This window comes from Lepidochelys kempii, chromosome 1, assembly GCF_965140265.1.
Source record: "Lepidochelys kempii isolate rLepKem1 chromosome 1, rLepKem1.hap2, whole genome shotgun sequence".
NCBI classification, from domain to species: domain Eukaryota; kingdom Metazoa; phylum Chordata; order Testudines; family Cheloniidae; genus Lepidochelys; species Lepidochelys kempii.
The window spans coordinates 120,937,896-120,959,335 of NC_133256.1; the positions used below are offsets into that span (position 1 = coordinate 120,937,896).

At 40.2% G+C, this 21,440-nt stretch overlaps 1 protein-coding gene across 1 annotated transcript in view; it reads left to right on the top strand.

The window, feature by feature from the left end:
* The window catches only part of GABRG3 (gamma-aminobutyric acid type A receptor subunit gamma3), a 527,538-nt gene that overhangs the window by 295,485 nt on the left and 210,613 nt on the right, over nt 1–21,440 (top strand). Inside the window, exons 4-5 of the mRNA XM_073353127.1 lie at nt 519–739; nt 4,431–4,513. Of these exons, the coding sequence (XP_073209228.1) occupies nt 519–739; nt 4,431–4,513 (304 nt within the window). The remainder of the gene's footprint in view (nt 1–518; nt 740–4,430; nt 4,514–21,440) is intronic.

Genomic DNA, 21,440 nt, shown 5'->3' on the forward strand with positions numbered 1-21,440 from the left:
CCTGATTTTACAGAGGTGATTCTTTTACTTTTTCTTCAATTAAAATTCTTCTTTTAAGAACCTAATTGCTTTTTCATTGTTCTTAAGATCGAAGGATTTGGGTCTGTGTTCACCTATACAAATTGGTGAGGATTTTTATCAAGCCTTCCCCAGGAAAGGGGGTGTAGGGTTTGGGAGGATTTTGGGGGAGGGAAAGACGTTTCCAAGCGGGCTCTTTCCCTATTATATATTTGTTAGATGCTTGGTGGTGGCAGCAATAAAGTCCAAGGGCAAAAGGTAAAATAGTTTGTACCTTGGGGAAGTTTTAACTTAAGCTGGTAAAAATAAGCTTAGGGGGTTTTTCATGCAGGTCCCCACATCTGTACCCTAGAGTTCAGAGTGGGGAGGGAATCTTGACAAGAGCTATGTTGAGTTACACTGACTGAGGCTACGGCCCTTTAAGTAGAGCCTATCAAAGACCAAATATAAATGGAATACATGGAACCAACTTCAGTTTTTATGTTGTGCTTTTATTACAGGAATACCAAATTGATATATTTTTTGCTCAGACATGGACAGACAGCCGCCTTCGATTCAACAGCACCGTGAAAATACTGACTCTAAATAGCAATATGGTTGGATTGATATGGATACCAGACACTATCTTCCGAAATTCTAAAACAGCAGAAGCTCATTGGATCACTACACCCAATCAGCTTCTGAGAATATGGAATGATGGAAAAATCTTGTATACTTTAAGGTAGGAAGTAGGAGTGTGTGGCTGAAAGTATTTGGTCTCTTTTTCTGCAGAGTATTTTTAAATGTTTTGTTTTTTAACTGTTTCCTAACTTATATTTAAATATGTTTTAGGGACAGGCAAATTGATGCAGTGTAAAAGAAATGACATGAATATTTGTCCAAAATTCAAACTTAGCCCCAAGCTAAAACATTTTTTTAGGTTAAAAAAGCTTGCTTATTCTTTTTAAAACTTTATTTTGTGCCTTTCTTCACTTCCATATTCAGGAACTGAAAGGAGAAGTGCCAAAATTCTACAAGAAAGGTTCCTCTCTCAGTGTTTGTAATCCAGTCAGAAGCATGTAGTCCCAGAAATCTTACAAGAGAAGTAGTTCCTATAAAACTTCCTGACTTGGCTTACTGTAGAGCTGGGGGAAAAAATCAAAATATTTTTGATGAAAAATGGCTTTTTGACAAAACAGAAGTTTGCATGAAACATCATTTTTTGTCCATTTTTTGTCTTTTCATAAGAACACATGCACATCTTTTGGGTTGCTGTTCCAAGTAAAACAAACATTTTCAGTTTTAGATTTTTACATTCACTACTGCATTAAAAAAAACAAAACAAAGAAAGAAGAACTTCTGCAAATAATAAGAAAAAAACAATGTTGTTGAAATTTTTCAGAGGGAAGGGAAAAAAACATTTTCCAACCAGTTCTATTTTGGAGAGCAGATTAGCTCAGATTAGATTCAGATGTACACCTGGGTGCATATTTGAACTAAACAGAGCCTCTGGGGACAGCTTGATCCATTGTTTAGAGCACTGAATTGGACATCGGAAGACCTGGATTTTATTCCTGTCTGTGTCGTTTTCTTACTATGTGACCTTGGGAAAGTCAATTAATTACTCTGTGCCTCATTCTACCAATCTATGAAAATGCTTTGAGTTCTGCAGAGGAAAAATGATGCAAAATATATATTTAGAGATTCTTCCTCTGGTAGTATGCTCATGTTTAGGTGCATACTAGCATCAATGACAGTTTCTATATACAAGTCACACTGGAAGATAGCACATCATGTTTTGTCAAAAAGGGGAACTACTGGAAGAAATATGTTTGAATTTTTCTAAGCAAGACAATACCATAAAGTATACATTTGCATTAAAAGGGTGCATTCAAATAAAGAAAAATTGCTTTTATTCAGTGGAGGAGTAAACTGTTCAAAAGTGGAATTCCACAATAAACAAGGTTCCCTGTACAGCAAGCCATCTATCTGTAAAATATATCTTCCATGCTATACAGTTGCTGCGCTGATTGTATTCAACCTCCTCAGTGCATTGTCACACTGATGATACTTGCATATGGAAGCTGAGCTTCAATGACAAGTGTCCCTATTTACAGATGGTCAAACAAGAACAGAATACAACAGCTGGAAATTGCCGCTGAGGGTATGTCTACACTGGAATAAAAGATCTGTGGTACTGCCGTGGCTGGCCTGGGTCTGCTAACTTGGGATCTGGCTGCGGAGCTAAAAATTGCTATTTAGATGTTTGGGCTCGGTCTAGACCCCAGGCTCTGGGACCCTCCCCCCTCACAGTATCCCAGACGTCAGGCTCCAGCCCAATCCTGAATGTCTACACAGCAATTTTACAGCTTGAGCTCCACAAGTTTGAGCCAGCTGACCCAGGCCAACTTCAGGTGTTTAATTGCTGGGTAGATGTAGCCTACATGTTCTTTCAGTATCCTTCTCTTTTGAAGCTTTATCCAAAGCCCACTGAAGTACATGGAAAGTCTCTCAGTCACTTCAGTGGGCTTTCAAACAGGACCTTGATGAATGTGAAAAGATGCTCATTTGGTTAGTTTTTGTATGCACCCCCCTTTCATCTACCAATTTTTTGTGCCATATGTTGTACCAAATTGTGCACTGTTACTTACACCTGTGAAACCTCACTGATGTAATTGAGTTTTATAGGTGTCACTGAGAACAGAATCTGCCCCATGGACTGCAAAAATATCTTATTGTATGCTATTCATGAGAAAAATGTTTAGCCCTTGTCAAAGGGTGGATTGGGCTCTTTAAGAGGGAACTGGTCCAGTCCACCTGAGTCTCATTAACTGCCTTTCAATGAGGCCTGATAGAGGGCAGCTGTTGTCTATAAAGAGACAGAGGAGAGCAGAGGACAGGAAGAGGAATCTATGGCAGAGAAGAGCTGCAGTAAACAGAAGTATCCTGTAGGAGAACCTGACTGAGAGATGGGTTTAGGGCCTAGAAGCCAGAGCCAGAAGGCTGAGCTCTAGCTGCGGGAGATGACAGAGTAGCAGGAACTGCAGAGAAGGAAGGAACTTCAGGGATTTCCAGAGACAGGAGAAGATGCCCCTGAGAGCAGAGACGAAGGCTAGCAGGGTAATTGCCTAATTTTATTATAATTTTGATTCACCGTTTTTGGAAAATAAATAAATCCCTACCAGAATGGCCTTTGAGACAGATCTGCATGGAGTTTAACTGGGGAGCCCTGAAGAGAGGGAAGACTGATGGGAGGATGCTGCAGAGCCACGCAAGCCACGGCGTGCTCAGGATCCAGCTGACCCTGTTACAGCCCTCCTTTGCTTAACTGAGCATTTTAAATGTATGCAAGGAGTTCTGATTCCAGTTTTACCACTCAACCTTTCCTCTGTGTAGGAGGAACTCTATAAACCCTAATGTTCACCAGCTAGGACATAAAACTCAGCAACAAGTACACAGTCTTTATTGTCACAGACTATTGACTCTACAGAACTGTAGGTAAGAGACAGCTGTAGTATCTCCAATTTCTTCACTGTGGATGCCTCAGAAAGAACAGCATTGAGTTGACTAAATTTCTAAATTCAAGAAACAGTGTACAAGTTTGTGCCAGGTCCATTGTCTCTTCCTCCTCTTCTCTGGCCACTTTTGTGCATGCAACCTTGGAATCCTGTCCTGTTGTACAATTAAAACTCCTGGGCAGAGAGAACTAATTTACTTACAGCTGAGCTTAAACAAGATAGACATTTCTCTGGCTGTCAGCCCAAATTTAAGGCACCTAGACCTTCTCAAATCTAGTTTGTTTACCTTTTACTTAGTTTTCCTAAAATTTGTCATTTGCTGGGCAAACTCATCAGTGAAGTTAACATAGTGTCCATTACTTGAAAATAGCTTTCAAATAAAACTAATATATGATATGATCTAGTCAAATATATAGACTGACTTTGTAGTTTCATGGATGGAATCCCCTGTCTTAATGGTAATTGAAGAACTGACCTTATTTGTAGTGTGCCCTGTGTTAGCAAACCATTCTGAACATCGCTTTAAAATGTGGTCGAGATTTTTTGCAAACATTTGTGTTGACCTATGTTAATTGAGCATATCTTTGTTAAATGCATTTTAAAAGTTCTTTGATAAGAACTGTAGATAGTAACTAGTTTAAAAATGGTTGCCTAACATGGGAGAAAGAATATCACAGATCAGGCTATTAAGTTTACAGCGTAATATCAAGCAAAACCCATACAACACTGCATAAAGCTCTGTTTCCATGTTTGATCACACACAGCCATCTCACCCATTTCCTAGCATTTAATTCTGTGGCCACGCTTCAAAATTTCTCAATTGTGTCTTGGACAATTACCAACAATTACCCTACCACGTTCCTTTAACTTTTCATTGTGCTGATATATAGTGACAATTACCTGGTTTTTCCACAGGCTCACCATCAATGCAGAATGCCAGCTGCAGCTACATAATTTCCCAATGGATGAACATTCTTGCCCGTTGATATTCTCTAGTTGTAAGTACAGTGCATAACTATTATACTTGAACCATGTGGCGAGACACCAGTTTGTCTCTAATTTCTGTCAGGTTTTTCAGGATTTATTGAACAGGTACTGGAAGCTGAGGTTTGCTTTTGATATGATCATATATGTGTTTTCTCTTCAGCATTCAGAGCAGAAGTTTTTGTCATGAAATGCCCCATGTAGAGTTATACTGCTAGAGCTGCAAGCACCAGCATCATGGTCTGCAGTCATAATTACAGTTTAACAAGGAGCAGATATTCACATCAGTCTGTGCTATGATGAGATATAATAATGTAGCATATATTTGAGAAGAGAACTAACTATATTATGAAATGTGCAGTTCAGATATAGGCCCGATCATTTCTGATATCTGAGTTTATGAGAAATAGCATGGTAGCAACTTTGCCTCACAATTCAGAAATAGACTGCATCATTAGGCTAAGGCTATTTTTTTCTTGTATTATTCAGCTGCATGGTAGGTCCAACTGGATTGTATTGTGTATAATTTTGTCTATAAATGCTGTCATCATTGTGGGAGGTTGGCAGGAATCCTGTTAACATGAACACCCCAGAGATGGGAGATGGCACATCTCAATTAACATTATGTTGCTGCAGAAATGTAATTACAAACATGAGCCAAATGTGGTAAGTGATGTTTAAAAGGACAAGCATGGCATTTAGTTTACTGTATCTGACTCTCATCACAGGCTTTTCTCCTTAATATGGCAAAAGTCAAGTTTTAGTGAGACTTTTTAGAAAAGAGCTTTCACATTCCTGACTTTAACCCATAATATCATCATGCTAGGTATTGTGTGTGTATGTAAACACTGCAAATACCACAGATCCCTACAAACATGGTTTATGACTTTCTAAATTGTTTTTAAAATTTGCTAAAGGCACATTCCTGATTGCCTCTGTACCCAAAAATAGAAGTTGAATAACAAAAAAAAACCTCCAGTTGTTTATCTCCTGAGGTGAAGGGAATGTTCAGCACATTGAACATTCTGACTGCATGAATCATAGGTGCTTACTAATGAATCCAATTTCAGTTCTATTATAACTGGTGTTCCCTTCCAAAAGGACAATTGTCTTCTGGCCAGGCTCACAGAGTTACTTAATTTCTGTCTTTTACAAAAAAATGTACTCGGTAGTAAGGAGTGTGTTTATTCTCTCCTATTCATTTACCCCCATTCATATCATGAAAAATACTAGGGAAAAGATACTTTTTAGGATGATTGGGTGGAAAAGGCATTCAAAATGTATTTTTCACAGAGTACTCCCTCTTCCTGAAACAGATCATTCATCAGCAGTGATGTGCTGCCACTATTGTTTTAAAAGGGCTCTATCAAAAAGTGATACTTTGATAAATCCTGCGTCTCAGAGAATGTACTCTGTAAATAGAAGTGAAGGACTGGGAAAGCTATCATTTTCTTTTTCCTTTTAAATAATATCATTTTCCCATTGTATCTATAAAATAAGTAGAGAGGTAACACCATTTGGCAAACACATTTATGTGATACACGCTACTTTTTTTTCCTGGGAAGTATATTGATAGTGTAGAAGAGTATTCATCTTCTCCAGTTTGAAACAGGATTTGGAACCCAGTATGGTGGGCATGGAGGTATTTTCCTCCCACAAGGCAAATGAACTTTGGAGTATTTGTATGAGCTCCATGGATATGGGCAAAAATGCTTTAGGACATACAGCTTGTGAGCTAGATCCAGCCCATTTGATGTATTCAGACTGTGTAGAATCTAACTTGTTATTAAAAATAAAAAGTGACCTCCCAAATGTAACTAGTGCTGAAATGTCTTTGAGTCTGTAGACAGCCTGAAACAATTACTTAGATTTAACTCTCCTGTCTATATTAATCTCACTGGAGCGTCAACTTTAAAGTCCAATGATAATGCTATATTGTCAACATGAACTGCTTTATTGATGATCATTTTAGTGAATGGAATGGGAGAAGAGGTGAGAGTCAAGCCCACAGAGAGGTGGGAATAGGGAGAGAAACAGAAAAATAGGATGGGAAAGAAAGAGAAATAGTGGACAAAATTGTAGCAGTTCTACAAGGGAGCAGATTTTCCCAGTGAAATTGAATGTGACAATAAATTACTCAACAAACAATAATAGTCCATATTCTACTCTGGATCTTTGTGGAAACCTCTCATTGCTATCTTGCTGTAGACTGAAGGTAGTATGTAGTTTTAAATGTATACCCCTTACTATAATCAAAAATGGAGTTTGGTTCTCTCTTCCAAAATGAGTTTGACACCCCAGCTTTATCAATATCCAGAGAAGATGGCCTGCTCTTGACAGGCAGAGAAATCATCCCCGTCCTTTCTTCAATTTGGAGGCATAATAACTGTTGGGGAAGCTCCAGAAAGCGATTAAGCTGTGTTCTGTGCCATTATCTTATTTAGAGGAACAACTCTTCACTTTGCACTGAATAGGATTTGAACCTCAGAAGGTTCAGGTCCATAGCTAAATTTCAAACTTGATCTTGGCCTGACTTGTTTTATCATCATTTAAATATTTTAGGAAAAAAAATCTTTCTAACTTTGGGTGCATGCATGCAACACCATCTGAGGAAGTGGGAGTTATATGAGCATAATCGAGTTCCATTCGTCTCAGTTTTACAGTTTTCTTGATGTATGAAAATAACACATGAAAAACGATAACACAATGATTCTGTAACCTTCTCACCTGCTCTACTACTGCCGTTCACTTGAGGTTCTTTTTAAGTTATCAAGTGACATTCCTTTCCTTGAAGGCTATTTTAGTGCTACCTTTAGCACTATCTTAGCGCTGCTTTTGTAAATTTTCATATAGAACATCTCCTCAGTGATTTGTTTGTGTTCTAGCTTCATTATATTTTCAGTGTATTGTACACACACTGCAGAAGATACATGATGCTCCACAGGACTTGTGAGGTGAACATCTGAATGATTTATTACTGTCAGCTATGCCAAATTTCCAAATGGGAGGAGCTTATTACAAATTTAGATTCCACAATGTGTTGTCTTGTGAATCAAACAAAAACCTAAATGGTTGTAGAATCTACATCAGAATGCCTATGTGCACACACACTGTTGAAAGTTAAATTGTGGGCAACCACAAAAAAACCACTCAAACTTCATATACTATAACCTATCCTGCTGCACAGACACTTGAACATTAACTATGTTAATATCTAAAACTTAGCACCTTTCCTAGAAATTTCCTTTAACTTTACCAAATCAATTTTAGACTGAGCTAGGTCCTTGCAAGACCTCCTGACTCCTATCCTTTCTCTTTGCCCTTTGTGAGTTGGAGTCAAATGGTCTGGTTGCCAGGAAGAGTCATACGAATACAATGGGCTGAATGGAGCCATTTTACTGTGCTAATTTAACTTGTTTTGATTACTAGCTCCTGATCGTCACCTATTGTTGGAAAACCCATGGGAGGAGAAAACATTAGCTAGAAATGCTGCATAATTCACTTCATGGTATTCCCTTCTCTCTCACCTCTGAAGTGGTTTCTGAACTCATTTGTGGTTAGTGATGCAGCAAAACCTAGAGCACTGCAGGAAAGCGGGCTATAGCCCCGTGAGCTGGAAGGATAGTAGTTCAGGGAGCCAATTCCCTGGGTACAAGCCTGTGGCATTTCCAAGGCAACTCCTTGTCCCTGGGAATCATGCTGCCTTCCTTTAATGTATAGGAATTGGGCAGTATTCCTTTGGAAGTGGATGAGTCATTACACAAACCAAAAACTATTTCCCCATACTAATTTTTCCCCCTACTGTTACTCACACCTTCTTGTCAACTGTTTGAAATGGGCCATCCCGATTATCACTACAAAAGTTTTTTTTTCTCCTGCTGATAATAACATAATTGATTTGTCTCGTTAGAGTTGGTATGGCAACCCCATCTTTTCATGTTCTCTGTGTGTGTGTGTATGTATGTACGTGTGTGTGTGTGTATATATACTGTATTTTCCACTCCATGCATCTGATGAAATGGGTTTTAGCCCACGAAAGTTTATGCCCAAATATATTTGTTAGTCTCTAAGGTGCCACAAGTACTCCTTGTTCTTCTTGTGACCCTCTAGTGACCCTCACTGTCTTCTATGTTTCAGAAGCCACCAAAACCTTGCCTGAGGAGCCAATGTATGTATGTAGCCAGGCCTTGCATGTTGTATGTAATTAGTTAATATGGTTATTTGGATCCCAGTGTGCCTGTGTGGCTCTTTCATAATAAGGTTTCGTGTGTGCGTCTAAAAAACAAAAGGCACACACACACAAAACCCTATATGCATCTCTACTTCCTGGGATGGGGCTAATGGTATTGAAGGGGAGTTAAAACTGTTTGGAAAAGCATTAACTTCTGTGTGGATTTCCTTTTTGAAATCTACCTGGTTAGAAGAGGAACAACCTTTAACCCATCAACATCTTCCTGCGCTACCTGAATAAGATGCCTGTGATGCATTCCACAGGCTCTGGAAAAATTAGAAACATGTACTGGAGCCATATATCTCCTCTCCTCTTCCATCCTCCACTTGCTAAAGTCTGAGCTTTTGCTCTTCTCAGCTGGTGTAAGCAGAAGGAGCATTCAGCCTCTTGCACTTTTTTAAACAGTAACAAACACAACAGTAGCCAAAAGAAAAATGGCATAGGTTATTATAGGGAGCAGTCCAAGCATCATCTCTGGCTATTCCCTGTTCCTCAGGACCTACCTCGGGCCATGTATCAAGGAGGATTCTTGAGCCTACCTCTCATCCATGTGCTCAGCATGAGCTTGCACTTGCTCCACCCTGTCAGGCAGAAGCACATGACGGCCAGCAGCCATACCATATGGCAGCTGAGTGTTCAAGAACCAACTGTGGTGTATAGAGTGTCAGGATCTGCAGGACTGTGCATTTACTGCATCATTAATGTCTGGAACAATCTGTGTGGCAGAGTTAGAAGATTAACCCCTTTTAGAGATATCTGAGCTGGAGACTGAGCCAAGAATAATGCGAGATGATACAAATAAAGAGCTATCTCACTGGGCTGATCTGATTTCTTTGTGTGTTAATTTATTGTTTCCTGTTGTTTTTGATCCACTTAAAGCCAAGGAAGTTAATTTAAAAAGAAATATTGGATTTTGTGGAACAGAAAAACCAACCAAATTGCCTGTTGTCAGTTATCGACCTTTCTGCAGGTGAGCAGGTGTGGGCTTTTCTCTAGTTACCCTCTGCTTAAAGTGGCATTCCCATCATCCAGCATGAGGAGGACTGTCAGCAGGAAGTAAGGGATGGGCTTTCCTGCTGGGTGTCTCCAACTACTCAAGACTCCAGATGTGAGTTGTGCAGCTCCTCCCTCTCCCAGACCCTTATCCAATCACTGCACAGGGAAGAATTCAATATGGTGTTTGCCATCCTGCTGATCTGTCCAGTGAGGTTTCAGCAGAACAATTAGATTTTTTTCTTTAAATTAACCTTTTACTGTTGATTTACAAAGATTTAACTCTAAAAATACAGGTCACTCACTTGATATATTTGTAATTTACTAGGATTTTGCTGTTTTTTCCCAATGGTAGCAGCTAATCTCCAAGTTTACACTTCATTTACTAATTTTGGTTGATATATTTAGCAGCTCCTGTTATTTTAAGGTAAAAATACACCACCAAGATATTTAGATGAATTACATGTGGTTTATCAAACTCCAAATCAATTTAGAGAATTAGAAGTGTGCTTTTAACAGAACAAAGTTCAAAGTGTCAAACTACTGTCGTGCGATTCAGCCAATCCTTAGGTGAGATGGGAATGGAACTCAGATGTTGGATCTCAGCCCTTTGCTTAGTTCAATCACAGTAAATATACAGCTAACAGGCCACACACATATATGCATGAGCAAACTAGAGTGCTTTCATGTCAGGTTAACCATATGCGAATATGAAGTTTCAACCAAAAGTGGCTTAATTTACTCAATTTTAGGCATGCTTCAATGTGAAAAACTACCAGTCTCCTGAAATTTCAAGAACAATTTTTAAAAAATTGGTATGCAAAATCATGAAACACAGAATGGTTAAAAAACTGCAAGAAATGTGAAAAAGTTTTCACCAATTTCGTCCAAATCTATTATTGTACTAGTGTGTAGGAAGAACAGATCCTCTCTTTCTACATAAAAATTCCATTTCACCAAATATATTCCTTGGAATAGAGAAACTCCTTCTATGAATATATAGTTTAGCTGTTTGGTATTAAGACTTATCAATTTAGTTTTCTGACAAAAATAATGATTTCAACGATTTTATTTTATTTTATTTTTCCTCCCATTAGCCTGGGGAAAAAAACAAATTCTGGTCTGACAGATAGAGTTGTATTCTTTTCTGTCTCATGTATCATCAGCAGAGTTATTAATGAAGTTCTAATTGCATAATCTTATTACTGGTGAGGCACAAGCCAGAAAGAACCCAGCCTGATTTTATATCCCATGCTGAGTTTTCATTATTGACGTTTTGGTAGGCGAGAGCAGACTTCTTGTAAACTGAATGCCACAGATGTGCATACAGGAAGAATCTGGATTTTAATCTGAACTTTTTAGCTGAGAAGCTCTCTTCAATGAGTTGAACCATATTGCTTATTCTGGATACCACACAGCTGAATTTCTTGATTCAGTCTTTGTGACTGGGGGCCTAGCTATTTCATCTCTTTCTTCTTACAGGAAGATAGGAATTACTATACTGAGGGTCATAGATGACATGCCATAGAATCATAGAAGATTAGGGTTGGAAGAGACCTCATGAGGTCATCTAGTCCAACCCCCTGCTCAAAGCAGGACCAACTTCAACTAAGTCATCCCAGCTAAGGGTTTGTCAAGCTGGGCCTTAAAAACCTCTAAGGATGGAGAATCCACCACCTCCCTAGGTAACCCATTCCAGTGCTTCATCACCTTCCTAGTGAAATAGTTTTTCCTAATATCCAACCTAGACCTCCCACACTGCAACTTGAGACCATTGCTCCTTGTTCTGTCATCTGCCACCACTGAGAACAGCCTAGCTCCATCCTCTTTGGAACCCCATTTCAGGTAATTGAAGCTGCTATCAAATCCCCCCTCACTCTTCTTTTCTGCAGACTAAATAATACCAATTCCCTCAGCCTCCCCTCATAAATCACGTGCCCATCCCCCTAATCATTTTCAAGACTGGTTTCCTATATCTGAGAGCAGCCAGTATGGGATGCTTCAGAAAGAGGAGAAAAATGGAAAAAAAATTAATTGAAAAATGCAAAATCCCTTTGCATTAGAGAAGTTTCTTCATATCCCCCAGTAGTTAGCAAATGGCTTATGAATTGAACCATGATGGTTTACATTTTTATATACTGTCTGATGTAACTGAAGATGATGATCTTAGTCATATTAATGTTAAATCTGTTTTTATTATTTGACTAAGCTTTTGGCCTCAATATCTCATGGCAATGAGTTCCATGGATTAATTTTGTATTTTGTGTAAAAGTCTTTTCCTTTTACCAGTTTTAAATTTGTTGTTTTTAAAGTACAATTGTATTTTTTCTTCTATGTAGAAAAGCATAAATAGTGGAGCCATTATATCATCCATCAGATTCTAAACCTCTGCCGTGTCTTTGTTTTCTCTCAAAATTAAATGAGTCTCCTCTAATCTTTTTCATATGGAAGTTTCTATACCTCATTATTTTTATTGCCCTTCTCTGGACTTTTATATTTCTTCCATATATTTTTTCAAACAGGTTGACCAACACTCAGTACCATATTCATGGTGATGGCTTAATCACTAATTTGTGGTATTATATTTTCATTATTATCCTTTCTTAATGTAGCTAATCTTCCTTGTTTTTTGAATGTGCACTAAGATGTTTTCCTGAGGTGTCCCCAGTGAGACCTAGATCTGTCCCTGAATAAATATAGTAAATTTAGAAAATATTAACATGTGTGAGTAGTTTAAATTGGTTCTTTAAATGGGCATTACCTTGCACTTGTCAACAATACATTTCATCTGCCATCATGTTGCCCAGATGCCAACCTTATTTAGGTCTTTCTGAAGTTCCCCACAATTCTTTCTGTTCTTGACTAACCTTGATAATTTATTTCTCAGGAAGTCTGTTTAGCCAAACATTTATTCTGTTTGCTTTCTGGTTTATCCATCCTCTTTAATATGACTCAATACATGGCTACATTAAGTGTCTCTAAAATTTTTATGCTCCTTCACTTTTATAGCCAAGGCTCATAAAATTCTGGAGATGCATTCAGAATCTTTGCATCCAAAAGTTTCTTCTAACTTTGTCCAAAGACTCCAACAGCATATACTATAGCTATAAATTGGCCAAATTTATCCTCGGTCTGGTGTACACAAATTCACCCCAGTCAAATAAAAGTGTGAATGGATTTGTACCTTTATTTTTAAATCTAATTGTAATGGTGATAGAGAATTATTATAATTTATGGGAAATTCCTGTCAGAGTGTTGTATGCCATTGTAAATATCATATTGATACTAACTTACCCCTATTCCTCTGGAGGAAGTTACTGTATGTGAAAATAGAGAGCTGCTTCTCTCAACATTTATTACTGTGTAGCTCTGTACACTGATTGTGAGATTCTTATACAATATAATTAGGGCCCTACCAAATCCACAGTCCATTTTGGTCAATTTAATGGTCATAGGATTTTTAAAATTGTAAATTCAATTATTTCAGCTATTTAAATCTGAATTTTCCGGTGTTGTAATTGAACGGGTCCTGATGCCAGGGCCATCCCTAGAGGGTGGGAGGCCCAGGACATTAGAAACTCAGCCCCTATCTGCTGGGGGGTATTCCCCCTGGTTCTGCCCTGGCCCCGCCCCCACTCCACCCCTTCCCCCAAGGCCCCACCCCTGCCCCACCTCTTCCCCACCCAGTTCTGCCCCTCCCTTGAGCATGCTGCACCCTTGCTCCTCCCCCTCTGCCCCCAGTGCCTGCTGACGCCGTGAAACTGATCTGATCCATGGCAGGCTGGGAGGGAGGGGGAAGCACTGATTGGTGGGGCCCGCCGGCAGGCAGGAGGCAGAGGTGGGAGGGGGAGGTTCTGGTAGGGGGGCTCCTCCTCAGCCCCCCCACGTGCTGCTTGCCTCCCTATTTGCCTCCTCGCCCTGCTTGCCTGACCCGCCTCCAGCCTCACCTCCCCACCTATGGGGGCACCTCAAAGCGCAGGGCCCAGGGCAGTCACCCTGATTCTCTGTACCCTAGGAATGGCCCTGCCTGACCCAAAAAAGAGTTATGGAATGGTCGCAAGGCGGATTGTAGGGCAGATTGAAGTACTGCTACCCTTACTTATGCGCTGCTGCTGGTGGCAGCGTTGCCTTCAGAGCTGGGCAGTTGGACAGCGGCGGCTGCTGGCTGGGAGCCCAGCTCTGAAGGCAGAGCTGCTGCCAGCAGCAGTGCAGAAGTAAGGATGACATGGTATGGTATTACTACCCTTACTTCTGCGCTGCTGCCTGCAGAGCTGGGCCCTCAGTCAGCAGCCACCACACTCTGGTCGCCCAGCTTTGAGGGCAGCAGTGCAGAAGTAAGGGTGCCATGGTGTGGTATTGCCACCCTTCTGCACTGCTGCTGGAGGGGCGCTGCCTTCAGAGCTCGGCGCCCAGCGAACAGTCATTACTCTCTGGTCGCCCAGCTCTGAAGGCAGCGCAGAAGTAAGGATGGCAATACCGTGACCCCCTTAAAATCTTGCAACCTCCCTGCAACTCCTTTTGGGTCAGCCCCCCACACTCCCCCCCATCTGAGAAACACTGGTCACCCCCATGAAATCCTTACAGTTTAGGGTAAAAGCACACAAAAGACCAGATTTCATTGGGGAAGACCAGATTTCACGGTCTGTGACATGTTTTTCATGGTTGTGAATTTGTTAGGGCCCTAAATATAATGTGATTGAATACAGTAAAAGAGGGATAGACATAAAAAGTCTAAGCCAGATCCATATGAGCACACACAATTTCTGTTTAGCGAAGGACAATGTAATTAGCCTGCTGCTTGGGCCCAAATTTGAACATTCGGAAGGGCCTGAGAGCTGATTAACATAGGCTAGTTTAAGTATCCCTTTCCTTCCCTCCCCCGCTTTGTCCTTTCCAGGATTTCTGTTCCACCAGGAGATTTTTAAGGTATTTGTTATGTGAGACTCCAAATATTTCTGTGCCTTCAGTGTGATGACCTCAAGTTTTCTGAATAACATGGAAAGTGCTTCAGCAGCTGTAGCTACTTCCAACTAAATCTGGTCAAACCTTCCCCAAAATTTAGTGTGATCGTATTATTTGTTGTCAAAAATTGAATTTTTGATGAAAACATTAATCAAGAACTTGAAATCTGAAAAATTTCAAACAGCTTTCCTTCCAGCAAAGCAAGAAAGGACCTAAGACAGTTTGCTTGCATGGTGCAAGGAGGAGGGAGTGGGAATACAAATCCTGACTCTAGGTAAGCTAGACCGACGTATGTAATGGCATGCATTAGGTATTGATCCCTGCCATGTGACATGGTTATTGCCAACTCCTGTGATTTTTATCATGAGTCTCGCAATATTTGGTGTTTTTTACTAAAAGCCCATGTTCCTTCAGGGATGTGATCACAAGAATTTCAGCTTTTTTTTAAAAGTATGTTTCTAAGATACACAGTTACAGAGAAAAGCCTGCCAATATGGCCCAAGTGCACCCCAAAGGCATAAAATCAGAAGACAAACACTCACCCCCTCCTCTTTCTTTGCAAATTCACTTATTTTAAATATCAGTTTTTTAGTCAGTGGGGTGATTTGGGAGAGCCTGACTCATGACTTCTAGATGGTTGGGATTTTAAACACTGAGTTGTGTCACTGGCACGGGGAGGGAGTAATAAGAGTGGTTTCTTCCTAGCACTTAAAATCATACTATATCAGGGTTGGAAGGGACCTCAGGAGGTCATCTAGTCCCAACCCCCTGCTCAAAGCAGGACCAATCCCAACTAAATCATTCCAGCCAGGCCTTTGTCAAGCCTGACCTTAAAAACTTCTAAGGAAGGAGAGATTCCACCACGTCCCCAGGTAACCCATTCCAATGCTTCACCACCCTCCTAGTGAAAAAGTTTTTCCTAATATCCAACTTAAACCTCCCCCACTTCAACTTGAGACCATTACTCCTTGTTCTGTCATCTGCTACCACTGAGAACAGTCTGTATCCATCCTCTTTGGAACCCCCTTTCAGGTAGCTGAAAGCAGCTATCAAATCCCCCTTCATTCTTCTCTTCCGCAGACTAAACAATCCCAGTTCGCTCAGCCTCTCCTCATAAGTCATGTGTTCCAGTCCCCTAATCATTTTTGTTGCCCTCCGCTGGACTCTTTCCAATTTTTCCACATCCTTCTTGTAGTGTGGGGCCCAAAACTGGACATAGTACTCCAGATAAGGCCTCACCAATATCTAATAGAGGGGACTGATCACGTCCCTCGATGTGCGGGCAGTGCCCCTACTTATACATCCCAAAATGCCATTGGCATTCTTGGCAACAAGGGCACACTGTTGACTCATATCCAGCTTCTCATCCACTGTCACCCCTAGGTCCTTTTTTGCAGAACTGCTGCCTAGCCATTCGGTCCCTAGTCTGTAGCGGTGCATGAGATTCTTCCGTCCTAAGTGCAGGACTCTGCACTTGTCCTTGTTGAACCTCATCAGATTTCTTTGGCCCAATCCTCTAATTTGTCTAGGTCCCTCTGTATCCTATCCCAACCCTACAGTGTATCTACCACTCCTCCCAGTTTAGTATCATCCGCAAATTTGCTGAGAGTGCAATCCCCACCATCCTCCAGATCATTAATGAAGATATTGAACAAAACCGTCCCGAGGACCGACCCTTCGGGCACTCCACTTGATACCGGCTGCTAACTAGACATGGAGCCATTGATCACTACCTCCTGTAATTACTCCATCCTGTAATATAAACATGACACACAGAAGTAGTAGTTCTGTGTGTCATGCTTATATTACAGGATGGAGTCATTCATTCATGCATAGTGATAAGTATGTCAGAGAAACACTGGCAACATTTCTGGAATGTGTTTTTGGATTAAGTAGCATATAAACACTTTTGATCCTAAACTTTCACACTTCTCAGAAAAGCCATTCTTCTCAAATACTATTTTAGAAAGGAAAGAGTTACTCCAAGCAAAATTTGCAGGGCAGGAGGACTGAAAATAAGTTTTAGAATAGAAATCTATTAGCCTTAACTATGGAAATCATTGCCTTAGCTATGGAGTCCAGGCAAGCAACTCTATCATGTATAAAGGATCAATTATGATTAAAATGAAAATGCTTCTCTATTGACAGCAGTCCATTCTTTTTATTAGAAAAATGAAACTGTTAGTGCTACAACATTTAAATGTCTGTGCTTTCGGAATGTGACTCACTGTGCCACAGGTGTCCATGTCAATAACCACATCTGCCTAAACCATCATCCAGTATTTACTATGATTTACTCCAGTTTGGGTTCTGTGCTGCTTTAGTTGTTTTGTGAATAAGTTGTTCTTGAAACCACCACAAGAAACTCCTCCCTGGGCTATCTAATGTGCAAAAAGGCATATCCCCAGCTTAATTGTATTTTGCTTCTTATAGTTGTTTAGATTTTTACATATGCTAAAAAACTGCATCTCTTCATACCCTCTAGGCACCATTGATATAACTTTAAGGTACATCACACACAATACCCTAAAATTACAGCAATACAATTCAGTATATAATGCACCATCAAAAAGCCAGGCAATTTAAAGCTCAAATCACCTTCTCCTTCAAGAATTCCCTTCCCCTCACCTCATTTTCAAATGCCTGTGGAAAATTGATGAGCTTTGTAGCATACCAGGAAGGTTCAGGTTATTTTGGACCGTGCAGGGAGCAAATGTATAGCACATATTATATAGAAAATGTAAAATGTTTTCATAGCAACAAAACATTATTCTCTAGGGGCTATAACAATGTTAATGGTGGATTTTAAAAAAATAAATACTCCTTTTATTCGTATACTTCAGTGGAATACCTAGCATTCAAATGATGCAGCTCCACTTAATGGAAACTATGCAGTCTAATTCTCAAGCATTTTGTGGAAACTGTCACGCTTGCTGGACTGTCAAGCTGGAGAAAGAAGCCATTTGTGCATTTTATTCAGTGTTAGATGCCACGTAGAGGGTCAGAAGCAGACCAAATAAAGAGAGAGAATTTTGGGGTGTGGAGAGGGAAGGAACGGGGAGAGGTAAACATTGACCAAGTCAGTCAAATAATATAGAATTTCCCCACAGAAGTGTAAAAGATGCTAAGGACAAACATGGAAATAGGGAGAAAATGCAATAAGCAGCACTTCTGCCAGCTGTACCATTAACAAAGCTAAAACAATATCAGAGAAGTTTCATCTGTATCCCTTGCTATTAAGGCAGTGCTATCAAGGTCTGGGCTTCTTGAGCATGCTGCCTGTATCCCAGCATATGAAAGGCAGTTTTGCCTCCTTACAAGATAATTAATTTGGAAGAAATGACATACTGTATGGCAGTTAATAAATCTTATCTCCTTCTCCTTTTTATGTTAGGCACCATATCTCTGCCAAATCAGAAAATACTGTACTTTTGTCTTTTATTATCAAATAACCTGCCCAATGTGGGTATCATATTCAGTTTTAGCTTTTATATAAAAAAAATTATAGTTCCATATTCCTCCATATGATGTGGAATTGCATAACACCTCCTTGTAAGAAACGAGAGTATTCTTTAAATATTTGACTGCAGAGATTATTTCCATGTACGGAGCAAAATGCATGTTTCAGTTTGATGCACAGTACCAATTAGTTTTTCTTCCTAAATTTCTAATTCATGTCCCACTCCAAATCCCCTGAGATATCCAACCCCTCTGTCCTTGAACTTTGCCCAGGTTTTTTGTTTTTTTTGACTTTTTGTTTTAAATTCCCCATATAAAAAGTACTCAGCTCTGGTCTGAAACACCTTGATGCTGCTATAGTTGTGGGTCGTCCCTTTATCCACAGTAAAGTATTTGATTTTTAGAAGCAAATTCCCCAATGCTGCATTTTAAAAATGTACAATTAGAAGTGGGTTGACTTGGTGCACTGGTAAAGTATGCTTGGATCGTGCTACTTTGGGTAAGTGGAGACTGAGGCTACGTCTACACTTGCAGATGTAGATCGCCGGGAGTTAAACCAGCCCTCGGAGACAGCAGCAGGAAAAGTGCTGCTGTGTGTTCACACTGTGTTCCTTGTGACTGTGGAGCATGTCCACATTCACAGCTCTTGCAATGCCACAGAGAGCAGTGCATTGTGGTACCTATCCCAGTGTGCAAGTGGTTGCTACGTGCTTTGAAAAGGGTTTGCAACGCCTCATGGGGCAGGCACAGCATCACATGATGCAGGTTTCCCAATCCCACTGTTCCATAGGCATCCTACTAGATTGCCAGCTGCTTTTCAACTGAGGGGGCGGGGAGTGTGACAGGGAGTATGTTGTGTGTATGTGGAGGGAGAGACGGTGTGTTTTCGGGGACAGAATGTGTCAGCATGCTATCTTGTAAGTTCAGACAGCGGCAGGGAGAAGGGGGAAACCAGACATCAGTCCCCGTGCCCCGCATGCGCGCACACACACTCACTCACTCACACTCTCTCTCTCTCTTCCCCGCCCCCCCAGTAATGGTTTGCTTTGTCCCAGAGCAGAGAAGCATGCCGGTTGTCAGAAATAGAGCTTTGAAAGGGGATAGTCACATGCCTGCAGTCAAATTCAAAACAATGACCAGAGTGCCCACTTGACTTCAGGGATTATGGGACATTTCCAGAGGCCAATCACAGCGCAGTAATGCAACACGTCATCCACACTGACACCCGGGCGTTTCAGCCAGGGCGCAGCAAGCTCTATGCTTCTCGTGGAGGTGAAGTACCAGGAGCACTCCAGCTGCAGAGTCCAGGCGCTCTAAGTGCCTTGCCAGTGTGGACAACTCAGGAGTTAGGGCGCCCGGGGCTGATTTAATGTGCTCTAACTTGCAAGTGTAGACAAAGGCTGATTGTTTCAAAGCTAGTTCTCAGGGAGGGAATGTTTACACTGCAATCAAGGTGTGAGATTGCAGCATGCATAGACTTATCTGAGCTAGCTTTAATACTGATAGCAGTGAAGCTGCAGCAGAGCACGCTTCAGTGCCAGCTGTACAGGACTGCCCAGAAGCCTGGTTACTTATTCAGATAGCCTGCCCCTGCTGAGTTTAGCATGCTAAACAAAGTTTAGAGCATTTCCTATAAACTTGTCCAAAAAGCAGCATTTACTTTGTAACTTTTTTGGAGAGAGAGTCAAAAAATACTATCTCATATGAAGGATAAAAATGATAACCACTTAGAACAAACAGTCAGTGAAGCTAGTTAGTAGCCCATATTCTAATTCTGGAAGGTCTCTTGCCCCTTTTCAATAAAAAAGGCAGAGAAAGGTACAACCTGTAATTTATGGTGTGTGTTCTTTTATTCGTTATCATCAAATGAGCTACACTGATGTGATAAGTCTAGACGAGTTTACTAGTATCAGTAATGATTTTCAAACAAAGAGAACTTTATAATTTTAAAGATGTATTTGTTCACAATGGTTGTTCAAAAATCAGCATTTTGATGAGACAACATCGCTTGCCTCTAGTAGACAGAAAGCAGACACATTATAATACATCGCCAGAGATATTTACTGAAGTAAGAGAAACACAGCTGTTCAGAACTTTAATAATAGATGCTTTGTCCAAGGTAATCCCATTTTTTCCCTCCAAATTGAGGCTTTACTCAAATTCTCTACAGCTTTTCTTGTCTGACCTAAAAGAGATGCCTGAGAAGATATAAGGTTCTTCCCAACAGCTTGTGAACAGATTTAGTTTGGGGATTGGTACTTCAGGTTTTTATTGATTTATATAGAAAATACAGCAATATTTTCTGCCAAGGCTTAACAGAATTTGTTGCCAGATGACGCTGGTTATTGCACTTATCAGCAATAAAGATAAACAACATAAGGCTTAATTGGTACTTGTATGGGAGACCTCCAAGAAAAAGAATAATACTGCAGTGACCACAAAGTGGTGGTGGCGGCGGCATATATAAGAGCCTCATTTATAACATGAAAAATGTGTATAGTTACTTTGTTCTTGATGTATTCATATAACAATAAAACATGTTAATGCTCTGTCCCACAATAGTCTTTAAGGTCTCAAATTGTAGTCTCTCTGGTAGACAAAATGGTTCTTATATAAAGCTTGTTGAAAAATTTTGATCAAATTATTTCTGTTCAAAATGTCTGTTTTTCTTCAAAAATGAATATCTTTTAAAAATTAAAACAAAGTTTTTTTTGTGGAAAAAGTTAAATATGAGTTTTCAAAAAATTTGAAACAAACGATAAAAAAACTACATTTTTTCAATTTCTTTTGTCTTTTTTTTTTTACTAGCTCTGTTCATATCCTATTCAAAATAGTGTTCATATCACCTCAGTAACATTCAGTTACAGTGGTTGTTTTTACATAATTAATGGTTCATTCATTGGATCCTTACTCCACTATGCAAACAAGGCAAACCCTCATTTGACTAAAAGGGGGAGTTCTCCTGAAGACAGTAATGTGAACCCTGAACATATTAAGAATCAAGAAGTAGCCAGAACTTCTCATCCTCAGGTCCACAGAGCTTCTCTGCACTTGAAATGTCTTACTCTGTGTGCTCCCTAAGTAGAGAGCTGGCAGGAAACAGTTTTCCTGTCTCATTACGTTGTTCGAGATTTCAAAGCTTTCCCCATGGTTTACAGGACAAACCGAACACCTTTTGAATTTGTTGGCAAAAGGAGAGAGATGTAAATCCCACAATATCCAATAGCTTGGTGGTCAGGACACTCAGGGAGGCAGAACAGGGACTCAAACCTCAGTCTCTCTCTCTCTCTCTCACT